The sequence below is a fragment of the Erigeron canadensis genome, chromosome 6 (genome assembly GCF_010389155.1).
Source record: "Erigeron canadensis isolate Cc75 chromosome 6, C_canadensis_v1, whole genome shotgun sequence".
Taxonomy (NCBI): Eukaryota; Viridiplantae; Streptophyta; class Magnoliopsida; order Asterales; family Asteraceae; genus Erigeron; species Erigeron canadensis.
This window is the reverse complement of record NC_057766.1, coordinates 9,100,357-9,114,821: the sequence shown is the minus strand read 5'-3', so window position 1 is coordinate 9,114,821 and position 14,465 is coordinate 9,100,357. Positions and strand designations below refer to the sequence as shown.

Here is a 14,465-nt window from a genome sequence, read left to right as displayed (position 1 = left end):
CCTCGTTTTAAATCAATTAACTTTAAATCAACAACATTTATTACTCGACACCGCCACCAATCGCCATAGCTGTCTGTCGCCGCACTGCGTGTTCTTGATTGCTACAACTAAGAACACATTCAATTCTTCAGAATTCCATGAGCACACTTCTAGTAACTTTTTAAAATTTTAAAATATAAACAATAATAAGATAAAAATAAACATAGTGATTTATTTATATCTATACCAAATTCTAAAATTAGATACTGTAAATAAACAAAAAGGCTAAAATAATATAAAAATCATACATATTTAAAGTATTTGAAAATAAAAATTACAAAAGTATTCAACTTGCTTAGTAAACAACTGAAAATAGTTTACAAACTCAAACTTTTGATAACAATAAAAAGCAAGCTATATGTTTAATATAAGCTATATCATTAAATATAAAATTTATACATCCTTATCTATACTATCTAAAAAAATAAACGACTATTTTTTTTCCCTTAAACTTTTTATCTTTGAAAAATCAAAAATACCCTGATCTCCATCTTCATATAATATATCTATAATACCCTTAATAAATAATTTACAGTATAGATCCTACAATACTTAAGATAAGTACAATACCACATTTAACATCAGTTATTTTTTACATTTATCCCCATCGCCGCCCTATTACCGTCCACACTGTCGCCCCCACCACTCCGCCATCACTACCCCCACCGCCGCCGCATTGCGCGAATATAAGTCTAGTCTAGATTAAAAAGTATTATTAATTTTTATTTCAATTTTAAATATAGCAAATGAAAATCACATTAAACACACTATTATTTTATTTTAAATAAATAAATACTCGTATCCAAGTTTTCTTTAACTATATTAATCAATGGATATGATACATTATCTACTATTCTAAATTTTCATATATATATAAAAGATACGTATACAAATTCTTATCAATTCAATGTTAATGATTAAATCTTGAAAAAGGAATGTAATTTAGTATTTAATATAATATATTTAGTATTTAGTAATTTAGGGAATAACTATAAAAAAGGTATATGATGCAAGCAAGGAAATCCAAGGGTTAGAATTCCACCTTCTTTTTTCATCCAAAGGCTATTACATTTTTAAAAATGAATTTAGGAGGTTGGTTTATTATTATTGGGAGATTATAGATATAGATAACCCGCAATCAAAAAAGAGAGGCAGGGGAACAACAGTAGCAGCGGTGGAACAAGAGCTCATAGCAGCAGCGGAACAGAATAACAATGGTGGTGGTGGAACAGTAGCGGTAATTCTTAAAAGGCTCGTATTTTTTATTACTTACCGGAGTTTTGCAGTGAATAGAATCCAGTACCAGAAAAGACGAAATGGATGTTAGAAAGTTGGTGCTTTCAAACTAGTTCGGTCTCTCCTTTCAACATGATCTCATTTTAGAATTTGAGATTTATGGAAATTTATTTATATAAAGACTTCAAATGGGAATAAATATGGCAACCATTTCGATGAAAACCGAGATCAAAGATTCAGGTGGGTTTGTTAGATCTGTACCCGTTTCGAAGAATAGATACAACCACTGTAACACCTTCATAGAGAGAGAGAGAGGGGGGGGGGGGAGGGCTACATGGATAGATAGCTATATATACAGATTATTCTATAGATTTAGATATAATGCATATCTGTATGTATGTAGAGATTATGGTTATGAACTTATGAATATATAGATTGTGTGTTTGTTTATATATAAATATATTTTTATGCATCTGTATATTGATGATTAAAAGATGAGAAAAAATTAGAGTTGGTTAGAGAGAAAAATAAAAAGATGGAGATTGAGGAGGGAGAGAAACATCCTGGAACAAGAGCTCGATGATGGAGGGATACACTTCGTTGTTTGAAGGAAAATGAGCTCGATGATGTGCAACAAATTATTCAGATAAGTTATACCTTTATAGCGGAAGAAGATACCAAAGCAATTTTTCTGCTTTGTGGCTTGTTTCCAGATGACTTCAATATTCCAATTGAGGATCTGACGAGATACGCATGGGGGCTTAAGTTGTTAAAGAAAGTTCGTACATTGAGGGACGCTAGAGATAGGACAAAGGCATGTGTACTCAATCTCAAAAATGCAAATTTATTGCTCGATAGTGATTACTCTGAGTGTGTCAAAATGCATGATCTTGTGCTTGCTTCTGTGGTATCTGAAGTTTCTAAAGGTGATCATCCATGGATCATTAACCACGATGATGTTTCAAACGAGAGTACAACTGAATTGAGCAAGTCTTGCGGAAGAATTTCTTTGACGTGTATGGGCATGTCTGAGTTACCTAGAGACTTTAATTGCCCAAACGTGTCCCTATTAAGACTTATGAATGGCGATAAATCGTTTAAGTTTCCTGAAGATTTTTATGCGAAAATGGAAAATCTTCAAGTTATGGCATGTGAGAACTTGCACTATCCGATGCTTCCTGTATCGCTTCAATGCTCCACCAAGCTTCGAACACTGTGTCTCCATCAATGCTCATTGGTGTCTGATTGTTCTCCTATTGGTGATCATCTTTTGAACTTGGAAGTGCTCAGCTTTGCTCATTCTGGCATCAGATGTTTACCATCTGCAATCGGGAAGCTAGTGAAGCTAAAGCTACTCGATTTGACAGGTTGTATTAATCTTGAAATCGCTGATGGTGTCTTGAAAAACCTGGTGAAGCTTGAAGAGCTTTATATGACGGTTAAAGAAAAAAAGGGCATCCAATTTACGGATATAAACTACAAGGAATTGGAAGAACGTTCCAAGAATCTTTCTGCATTAGAAGTTGAATTCTTTGAGAACAATTTTCAGTCAAAGAATATGACGTATAATAAACTCGAAAGTTTCAAGATATCTATGGGACGGTTTTTAGTAGCAAAAAGTGGCAGAGACACACACTCATCTGAAAACACGCTGACGTTGGCCTGTAACAAATATGAACTGTTGGAATCCGGAATGGATGAGTTGTTTTCAAAAACAGAAGTGCTTCACTTAGAAGTGGGTGGCATAAATAACCTTGAAGAAGTTTTATCGAAATCCATACCTCGACACTCATTTTATAATTTACGAGAGCTTCATGTTTCCGGTTGTGACGACTTGAGATACCTTTTTACAATCCCAATAGCAAACGGTCTGGTGAAGGTTGAACGTCTCACAGTTAAGGAATGCCCTGTGATGGAATTACTAGTATACAGTGAAATTGGTGAAGAAGGGGACATTATTAGGCTTCAGGAGCTAAAGCATCTATCTTTGTATGATCTACCAATGTTGGTAGGTTTCTCCAACACCGAAGATGTAATCGATCTACCGCAACTAGTGGAGTTGGAACTTAGATCCCTTCCCAGTTTGACTAGCATTTTTTCAGAGTATAAATCAACATCTGTTACTATGTCCCGTAGTAGTTCTGCAATTAAAACTTTATTCAACAAAGAGGTAATTACTAACACATGTGTCCTTCAATATTTTATTATTTCTTTCCCATAATCTGGATTGAGAATTCTGTATACTAAACAAATTCCTCTCCATAAAATCATATCATTGGTTTATATATATATATTAATTTTCATGTTTAGTAAAAATTACATGTGACATTTAATACATTCTAACAAATAATAATTAAAATGTATTTTACTGAGGTATCGAGTGATTAACACTGCTTTATTACTATGCAGGTTATGTTCCCTAGGTTGGAGATGTTGTTTATTGATAGGATGGATGCATTGGTGAATATATGGCCTAATAGCAGTGCGAAAGTTGATTCTTGCTCATTGCGAAAGTTTGCAGTGAATCGCTGTGATAATCTTGTGAATATTTTTCCAAGCAATTCCATGTCATTGCTGCATCATCTTGAAAAGATCTCTGTTGTATTCTGCATATCCGTTAAAATTTTATTCGACATTGATGTTCAATATTGTGATAACCATGAAGACGTTTCACCGAAATTCGTACCTCCGCACTTGTTATATAACTTAAGAGACCTTTTGGTTTCTGGGTGTGACAACTTGAGATACCTCTTTACAGTCCCAGTAGCAAACGGTCTGGTGAAGCTTGAGCATCTCAGAATTATGGATTGCAGGGTTATGAAATCACTTGTATACAGTGAAAATGGTAACGGAGACATTAGGTTTCAGGAGCTAAAGGAGCTCTCTCTGTATGATCTACCAAATCTGGCAGGTTTCTCCAACAACAACGATGTTATCGATCTACCGCAAGGAGTGAAGTTGGAATTTTATGGCCTTCCAAAGTTCACAATTGCTCAACTTAAAGATATTGCTAATCGAGCAATGTGACCTTTTGGAGCATGTATTCACCAGCTCCACACTTGAGAGCCTCAAACGACTGGAAAAGTTGACTGTAGAACACTTCAAGGCAATGCAAGAAATTGTGAAGGAAGATGACTTGAAGGAAGATGGAGAGCACACAACATCTAAAGTTGTTGTCTTTCCCTATCTAAAGTCCCTCAAATTGACTGATTTACCAAATTTCAAAGGTTTCTTCTGTGGGATGAACGAGTTTTGATGGCCGCAGTTGGATGACTCTAGGATCTCTGGCTGTCCACAAATGAAGGTTTTCACATCTGGTCAATCAATGTTTCCAAAGCTCAACTACATGTATATAGGAGAAAAAAAGCGTAGTCTTGAAGGTGGCCTCAACTTTGAGTTGATCAATGCATCAAATGAGGTATGTTGCTACTTTACTAATAAATAACATGATTGACAGGCCTGTCAATTTCGACCCAACCCGAAAACCAACCCGAAAAAAATCAGGTTAGGGTTGAGTATTTTCGACCCACCAACCCGCCAACCTGATTTTTTCTAAGTTGGGTCCGGGTTGGGTTGTTGGGTTGTCAGGTCGACCCGCCAACCTAATATCTTTAAAATAATTGAATTATATATAATAGTTCATACTCCACATTACACTAATTCATACGTCCTATTCTCATTTTTTTTATATTTATAACCTAAAGTAACTTCAAATATGAAATAAAAGGAGGATTCAAAATTCTGTGAGATGATTGTGATGTAGAACGAGGCGATAAGTTTGTTAACTTTGTGCCAAGTATTAACAATACCCTCATATTTCTTTCTTTTTTGTACTCTTCGTTTTCGGCTTACACCATCAATGATAAACCTTTATATTGGTTGATTTATTCCATTTTATATTTATATATATTTGCTTCTCGGGTCACATGGGTTGGGTCATGGGTTGGCGGGTTGTGGGTTGAAATTTCTGACCTGAAACTTTTAGTGGGTTGGGTTAGGGTCGGAGTTTTTCAACCCACGAACCCGCCAACCCAAACCTGCCAACCCGAACCCGAACCCATTGACAGCCCTAATTGACAGGAACCTCCATCTTCTTTAAAATACTTATTAGTGGTGATTATAGATTTTTTACATACATACATGTAGACATAAAAAAGTAATAATAGTAACAAAGGTTATTCTTAATTAGCTGATAAGTATGAGTATATGTTTCCTTTACATTTAGTAATAAAGAACAATCAGTGAATAGTTTGATAAATAAAATGTAGTAATAGAAAAGGTTGAAATAGATAGGACAATGTGTTATGCACGTAGGCTATTATCAATTGAAACAAACTCCCTTTTATAAACGCATGCCATTTGTTTTTTGTGGTTCACCATTCAAACACAAACTAAAGATTTCCATCCAGAAAAAAACATAAGGAGTGAGAGAAGCAACGACTTAGAAGGAGGCACTAATATGAAACTTGTATCAAATTTGGAAAACTACTCCTAGATAATAAAGTTAGTGTTTTGTTTAGGAGTACTCTGTAATTATGGAGATTTTAAATTTAGCTAAACTATTGTTCAGTTCACATGTTTGAGATATATCTGAATGCTTAATTTGCATCATTCTCTAAATTTCTACTTCTAATCATTTACCGGGTTTGTAGTTCTAGAAAAGTAACGACGACACACCTAAATTTTTGAGATACAATTTTTCGGTATGCATATTGATGTCCATAATCTTTTACATGTTTGTCCAATGGATGGAACGCCATCTTCTAAAACCACCCCACCCCAAATCTATTTCAGGTCTCTGATCTGCCCAAACCTGTGCATGCTCAGTTCATACCCCCACCCCACCCCAAATCTATTCTATGTAACTTTTATAATCCTATAATTTGCTTAGAATAGTCAATTCAATAAGATTACTTAGTAATAAGACCATTTTACAAGATTCTGAATCAGCCGCTCTTAAGGCAAAGCTCCGGTGTATGTATGTCAATATGGTATAACCAATATACCTGTTTCTCCGTTTCTTAAGATGTTTACCCAATTTTCGTGCTATTAGGTTGAAGTTAAACTATTGGGCTCTTTTCTTTTTACATCAAGTTTTGAATTTATAAGGGCTAACAATTAAACTATGACATGCAACACAAAAATAACAGCCTGTCCGTCAACAAGAACAACTATATCATCTTATTCCCTTTGTCCGTGAGGAGCGAGTGTTTCCCGCCTCTACCAATTATCATTGTTTGAGTTCTTTTGTATTTGGAATTTATGCTAGCATCTTTTAGTGCTTTTCTTTCCTGATAACAGCCTTGAATGACATATATGACTTTCTGACTTTTTTTTTTCCCACTCCTATAGCTTTGCGCCAGTCGAAGGAGAAGTGATTCCCCTCGGGCCAATATTCAAATAAAAATTCCCGTGGGTTTGATGATTCGGCCCTGTCACCAGCTTATATAGCTGCTACCTCAACACGATATAATTTCTTTGAAAATTTTTAGAGGTACGACTCTTTTAGCGCCATTAATCATGGTTTTTTTAAACATGAAACTTTCTCGAAGATTCGATTCTATGAGCAGCAGCACACCGGACAATAGCTTTTCAAGGTTTGACTCAATGAGAAGTACGAGATAAGACCGTAATTTTTCAAGGTTGCTATGTCGTATTGACAAAGTTTCTGAGCAGAATTACGTACATATTGTATACAAATAACATGTGTAATGTTTATTAAACCATCTCCGCTTGGTCAGATCATCATATCCATGGATCATTAACCACGGTGATGTTTCAAATTAGAGTATAGCTGAAATGAGCGAGTCTTGCAGATGAATTTCTTTGACATGTATGGGCATGTCTGAGTTCTTGGGAGACTTTAATTGTCCTACATATCATAAAATCATACATTTAATTATTGGTCTACCACATATCATATCAAACCGAACTTTAAACAAGCGTGGTATGTTAACAAGAAAAGTCAAATATTCAATTAATAGGCCAGCAATATACACCATACACCACTAGTTTTTGCTGGCCAATTCAATTCAATTTAATAGGCCGTATAAACAAGGTAGCTTTGGTACAACACAACCAGTTTGGCCTTGGCCAGTTGAGTTCTTAAATACTCCATAGTGAACCCTCTAATCATACACAACTTTTCGACGAATTACACACACTTACCTTGATCGAAAAGTTTGGAGTCACTTATCATGATATCATAATGACGGTTAATACCAAAATCACCCATATCATTTGCTGATGCATCATGTCGGTCAGCTGGTGTTGTCTTGTTTGCACACACACTCAGCCAAACTTAACAATATAACAACGGGCAATTCTCTCGATGATGGTGTGAATGATTTATTTTGAATCCCCCCCCCAAAAAAAAAATATCCAAATGGGCTTCTTCCAAGTTCCAACCCGAGAAAACATCAAAAGCAATTAGAAGATAAATGAGGGTATGGTATACCCTTGATCCAAAGACTATTGTCTGGGTTGCAAACCATGATAAACCAGTGCTCGATTACACTGGATTTCTTACTGTTTCGAAGGATGCTAATGCTGACATGCTAGACAAAAAGGAGGATGTTTGCTTCTCGACAACCGTAGGTAAATTTCATATTTTGAAAATTTATATCACATTATAAAACATTTGCTTTGAGTGTTAAATTTTTAATTTTAAGTATTATCACAATTACCATTTCCCTTTTATCTTATCATCATTTAATCTTTATATGATATGATACATGTGCCCTAAAAGCAACTTGTCAAGTTTGTTCGTGTTTCTGTAAGTAGTCAAAGTGTGTCTTTCTGTAAGTAGTCAAAGTGTCTTGTTGTATCATTTCCTTAGGGATGGTCAGAGGCACTCCCGGTATTACCCAAGGTCTTGAATTTGATCCTTAGATATGGCAAACGTTGGGGTTTTCCCTCCGAATACGTGTAACGGCTCATAGCTAATATCTCGTTGTCTAGGATACGTGCAAGACTTCACCATTATACGGTGAAGTTTCCCTGATGTCGTGTACCGACTGAATGTTCGAAAAAAAAGTCGGACCAACAATTAAATACATCGTATTAATTAATCATAAAGTTTAAGATAATTATAAATCATCTCAATACAAACTCCCAGGGTAGTTGTGTACTTGTGTAGGTATAAATACGGTACATGGATTAAAGGGTTCCTTCCGATTTACCCTTAGATCATCACTATACATGATTCGTATGTTCATACAGGTATAAAGACTAGTATATATAATGCAAACTAACTAAACATGACCTTCTCACACATTTTAACGGAAATGTAACGAATAATTGATATTATGGTGTTGACAGAAGGAGCTTGTCAAACTGCACGTATGTTGCCGGATTCTGGAAATCTTGTGTTTAAATTAAATTTGAGAATCTGGAAAGAGAGAGCTTTGAAACTCCAACTGCTTAATTTCTTCCTGGTACAAAAATCGGCACGTTTAATGTTGATATCGTGGAGAAGTCCAACAGACCCGACACTTGGAAGGTTGGAGTTTCATGCAGATCTACATACACTGAAATTTACCTACGGTTGTCAAGAAGTAAACTTTCTTCTTGTTGTCTAGCATCTCCGCATTACCATCTTTCGAAACATTAAGAAATCCAGTGGAATCGAGCACTGGTTTATCACGGTTTGCAACCCAGAAAATAGTCTTCGGATCAAGGGTATACTATATCCCCACATATCTTCTAATTGCTTTTGATGTTTTCTCAGGTTGAAAGAATCCCATTTGAAATTTTAGTTTTGTTAGGGGATTATATAATCATCCAAACCATCATCGAGAGAATTGCCGGCCCGTTGTTATACTGTAAAGTTTGGCAGATTGTGTGTGCGAATAACACCACACCAGGATGGTGCATGAGTAAATGATATGGGTGATGTTTGTATTTACAATTGTTAATGATATCATGATAAGTGACTCTAAAGTCGTCATCCATCATTAGAGGTAGAGGTGGCAAAATGTGCGGGTGGGATCGGGTCGGGTCACGGGTCAATACGGGTTGTTTTGAAAATGGGTCAAAACGGATCGGGTCAAAACGGGTCGCGTCAAAACGGACCCGGGTCAAAACAGGCCGTTTTCAAAATAGCAAACTAAACCACCAAAAGTTTGAAACCATGTAACATCTCAAACTTTAAACTTTTTAAAATGCATATTGAAACCAAAACGTAAATGAATGCTCTCAAGTTCAAAAATGAATGCATTATGTTCATTTTACTATTCTAATATCCCTTCAATCAGCAGCATAATCCCTACTACTACATTGATTCAGAAACCCATTACATACTTTTGGACTTTCTACTACTACAAACTAAGATCCAACAAGAATACAATGCATTTAAGCATACACATAGTTTAACTATTATGCCACAAGAACAAAAATGACTGTCCAGCAGCTTGAACCAAATGCTCTCCAAGAATTGCATGATACGCCTCCAATATGGACACTTAAAGTGAGACATGAATCTTTGTAAACGGAATGTTGATACAGGATAAAAGGAAAACTCTTCCCAATTGATCCTACAAATGGCCCATAAAAAATACATAAGACAAACTACATTTATAATACAAATAAACAAACATATATCTATATGATACTGCCATTATGTGTTGATTAAAGATACTAAACCATCACTGAACTGCCTGCTCAAAGACATGTGTTTTACAAGCTATTGAACCATTATATCATCACTGAACTACCTGCTCAAAGACATGTGTTTTACAATCACTGAACCATTAACAACTACTGAACTACATTTGTAAGACAAATAGACAAACTATATATCTATATGATACTCCCATTATGTGTTGATTAAAGATACAATACAATTAGGACCTTAGAAGCCAGAAATATATCTCACACTAAAAATTATCCACCTCATTAGCATCTATATATATGGTACCATAAACCAATTTCCAAATGATAAGCAAAGCATTCTACAAAAAGGGTAATCCGTTTCTATAGATGGACAAAAAATCTTCTAAGAAAAAAAGTACCTATCTTTAGAGCTGTTTCACATCCTGCTAGTAGTACTACTATAATTTGGAATCAATGCTTCAATGTCTTCTGCAAGTCCTTCCTCTTCTTCCTCATCTATACATGTAAAAACGAGTAAAAACGTTACAACATATTAAAAAAAGGCTTTAAGAATAATAAGTTAGAAATAGAACGACTTCATAATCTAAGATCTTTAATACCTTCTATATCAAACAACCAATCACGAGTGCATAACAATGCCTCAGCACTTGACCTTGATAAGGAGCTCCGATATTTGCTTATAATCCGACCCCCAATACTAAAAGATGATTCAGAGGCTACTGTAGTAATGGGGATGCTCAATATATCACGAGCCATATGAGCCAATTGTGGAAACCTATCTTGATTATCTCTCCAAAAGTGCAAAACATCAATCTTTTGTTTTCTATTAATACCGGGTTCCTCCAAATATACTTTTAACTGTGACTTGTGACTCGTGTCATTCTTTTCATATTGACTTTGAAATGACTCGAATCCATCAAGTTCGTCCCCATTCAAAGAACCACATGTACCAACATTTAAACTCTCACCCATGGAAGAATTTCTTACCTTGCTCGAAAGAATCGGATACTCATCATATAACTTATATAGTGCATCAACAATCTCTTCCACTTTTACTACACAGAGTTCTTCATCCATATCAAGTTTGGAAAAACAATATTCAATAAGCTTGACCTTATACCGAGGATCCATAATAACAGCAAAAGACAACACCATACAATAATTTTCCCAATACTTATCAAACTTCGTCTTCATGTCTTTTGCCATTTTGCTAATCACTTCATCTGAATTTCTAATCCCATTTTCAATAGTACATTGAATTTTCACACTTGGTGAAAATACAAGTTAGAAGTGGGATAAAAACTCCCAGAAAACAAAGTTGTGATTTCATAGAAAGGTTTCAAGAATTTTGTGATTACTTTGATCCTTTCCCATTCTTCCATAGATGGACATGTGAGATAATATGGATCCACTAACTCCAAAGCATCATAAGCACTCCTGTAAGCTATTGCACAATCAAGCATGAGATATGTAGAGTTCCACCTTGTTGGAACATCCTGATAAATTTGCCTTCCACATTGCAAGTTAAGTTGTTGGATGGTTTCTACGAACTTGAACTTTCTTGCACCGCTTCCTCTAACATACTTCACCGAATCATGAACCTTCTCGATAGCTCCTTCAATTATATGTACACCACAACGAATGTGAGTGAAATCTCCATCACAAACCAACGCCTCATTCAAACGTAAATGTCCCTTTAAAGAATCTACCAAACCATCATTATACTTTGCATTATCTAAAGTGATGGTGAAAATCTTTTTTTCAATTCCCTAATCTGCTAAAAAGCTAATCAAGTACCCTGCTAACAATAAACCACTATGAGGTGGCGGTATAAATCTGAAGTTTAACACTTTTTTTCTTAACACCCAGTTTTCATCAACAAAATGAGCAGTTAATGCCATGTATCCAACTGTTGTAATAGAAGTCCACAAAACTGAAGTCAAACAAATCCGACCACTTAGTTTTTTCAACTGCCCTTTGAGAATCATTTTTTCTCTCTCGTATATTTTTATGACAGTTGCTTTTGCAGTGTTCCTTGTTATTGGCTTCGCATCACGATGCAAAAAAGTGTGCACATCCCTTGTTGCCTCATGCTCAACATAGCTAAAAGGATGGTTATGTTTGATTATTGAAATCGCCAATTTCTCTTTATACATTTCTTGATCTAAGGGGACACTCTTCTTTGGTGGACCATTCTCATCAACAATGAAACATTTAGGTATATGTCGCTTCATATTTGATGTTCCGGAATTTGGGTTGGCACAATAGGTTTTTCCACAAATGATACAACTCGCCTTTTGATTACCCGGTGGCCCAAATCTTTCAAAGCAGCTCCATACTATAGATCTTTCTTTGTTTGATTTCGATGAAGATACCTCATCTTCAATCTCATCTCTAGTACTTTGTTGGTCCGACATGAGATCTATTTTAAACAAGACCCCAATTAAACAATTAGAAAACGTGTAACAACTAGCTTAACAATTTTAAGATCTGTTTTAAACTGATTGGCAACATCAATAACTCAAAAAGACCCATGAAATCAATATCTGATAAAATCAAGCTCAATGACGTACAATTTGTGGATTGTCTCAACTTTAACACTGATTTTAAGCTAAGAAGACGGGATGTCAGTATTTGAAATGTTCCTTTATCTAACTTCATCCTTCCATTTCTTTCTAGTCTAAAAAAACCAACACAAACTACACACAATATTTTTTCTGTCTGCTGCCACCTCACTCTACAGATACAGACTAGTATCTCAATAAACCAAGCCCGATTTCAAGCTCAACCGACACATGAATATATCAAAATTTCAAGCTCAACCGACACATGAATACAGACAATGGCATATACAAGACCCCAATTGATATGTAATTTACAGCAATCTCATGACCCATTAAATCATTACTTACATCTATCTATATCTGATATATTGAAATTCAACATGACCCATCAATTACATATATCTGTTATATATAATATAACCTTTCAAAAAAATAATTATATATAATAACTATTAAGGGAAAGAATGAAAACCTCATAAATAGGTTAAACTTAATAATCCTATAGATACAGGATATATAAATATAGATACACAAATCAAATCAACTCAAAATATGACAGAATCAGAGAAGGCAGAAGTGTTACCGGATGTCAGCGGCGGAGGAGAAACCACAGGCGGCGGGTGTTGGAATTTCGTATGCCCAAGACACATATTAAATTGACGTGGCTAGTATGTGATGATCCAAGTCAGGTCATACCCAATAACAAGTTAGACAAACACTTATGATATTTATTTATATGATATGATCTTTAAATAAATATCAATACTTGAAGCATTTAGAAAATGAGTTTCTAAATAAATGCACTTGAGAAATATAAGTAAATTATATGGATAATTTATTTTGAAAAATATGTGAATGTGTTTATTTGGCAAAATAAACACTTATGTGTGTTGTGTATAATACATAATATGTTACATAAGGTATATAACATGTTATAAAACATTTATATATATTGTATAAAAGGAAAATGCATGTGAATTTTGAGTCGGTGAGACCCATGTGGTCTCACATTGGGGCCGGCCCCCTCTCACCCAAAACACACATACATTTGCTTGTTTTATATAACTCACTAGCTACATTGGAAACACACACTTAATACATGCACTTGCTATAGTGTTCTCTCAACTCTCAAGTGCAAAACTCTCTCTTTTTCTCTCTTGATTTTCGGCACAAACAAAGAAAGAAGAGAAGGGTTTTTCAAGTCTAAATCCTAGCATATTTGGGTGTTTGTTGGAGGCTTGGGGTATGCAAACTTGAGGTACTTTTATTTTGAAGACTTGGCTTATTTAAGAACATCATCTTCTTCATATCAACCTTCTCATAAGCTTGGAAGAAGGTAGTCTTCTAAACACCCTATGGTTGTTATTTTGATTGTTATGACATTCATATACATGGATCCTTATTGTTTGGGGTTTTCTTTTATAAGTTAAAATTTGGTTTTAACTATATATAACATAATGAAAGGTTCACTTTTTCCGCTGCGTTTTTCATGTTATAAGGATAATATGACTTTGATAAAAACCAAAAGTCCCAACAATGGCATCTAGAGCCGGTTATATGGATGCATGCATCAAAAGTTGATTTTTGTTTGTGTATTATAGTGTCACAACTTAGCCAAAAGACCTTGTGATTGTTTGTGATGTGTGGATGTCTTTGTATTTTATTTAATTATTCAATGGTTGTAATAGTTAAATAGGATTTTCTTCATTCATTTGGTTATGTAATTTTATTTATTTCATTTGGAATGTAATAAGTAGACTAGTTGCATTTTCCTTGTAAATGTAATCTCCAAGAAGGCTTTAAAGAGTTTAGGGGCTGTTTTGGAGGCCAAAAGGAAGAGTGAAGAAAGACTTTCAAATCACATCACAAAAGATTACTTGAAGCATTTGGATGCAAGATCAAGTGGGAGTTCATTGACACCAATTTTGTGTCACTTTGTCCCTTAGGTTGAGACCTTTTGACACACTTGTTTCGGCTAACAAGTGTGGTCAAATTAGTTGGCTAATGTTGTGC

General features: G+C 35.0%; 2 protein-coding genes across 3 annotated transcripts; one reads left to right on the top strand and one right to left on the bottom strand.

Annotated features, from left to right (window-relative positions):
- The first annotated feature begins 1,827 nt into the window (after nt 1–1,827).
- LOC122602968 lies at nt 1,828–9,216 on the top strand. Of its 2 annotated transcripts, XR_006324420.1 has the most exons (4): nt 1,828–3,445; nt 3,685–4,693; nt 6,628–7,872; nt 8,596–9,216. XR_006324420.1 is itself a non-coding variant. In XM_043775584.1 (2 exons), exons 1-2 carry the CDS (start codon nt 2,156–2,158, stop codon nt 4,300–4,302), a joined length of 1,908 nt encoding a protein of 635 aa, XP_043631519.1. In that variant the 5' UTR covers nt 1,828–2,155; the 3' UTR covers nt 4,303–4,926. The 2 variants fall into 2 exon arrangements, 1 of the variants encoding a protein (XP_043631519.1); XM_043775584.1 differs by lacking the exons at nt 6,628–7,872; nt 8,596–9,216 and having other exon boundaries at nt 3,685–4,926.
- Nucleotides 9,217–11,150: 1,934 nt separating this feature from the next.
- Nucleotides 11,151–12,305, bottom strand: LOC122604269 (zinc finger BED domain-containing protein RICESLEEPER 2-like). The gene is made up of 2 exons (XM_043777156.1): nt 11,702–12,305; nt 11,151–11,593 (listed from the first exon to the last, which is right to left on the bottom strand). Exons 1-2 carry the CDS (start codon nt 12,303–12,305, stop codon nt 11,151–11,153), a joined length of 1,047 nt encoding a protein of 348 aa, XP_043633091.1.
- Nucleotides 12,306–14,465: the final 2,160 nt, after the last annotated feature.

Coding starts and splice junctions, on each gene's coding strand:
- LOC122602968 (XM_043775584.1), top strand. CDS start 2,156: ATGCATGATCTTGTGCTTGCTTCTGTGGTATCTGAAGTTTCTAAAGGT. Junction 3,446..3,684: donor AAACTTTATTCAACAAAGAG/GTAATTACTAAC, acceptor ATTACTATGCAG/GTTATGTTCCCTAGGTTGGA.
- LOC122604269 (XM_043777156.1), bottom strand. CDS start 12,305: ATGTCGGACCAACAAAGTACTAGAGATGAGATTGAAGATGAGGTATCT. Junction 11,594..11,701: donor TATACCGCCACCTCATAGTG/GTTTATTGTTAG, acceptor ATGGTTTGGTAG/ATTCTTTAAAGGGACATTTA.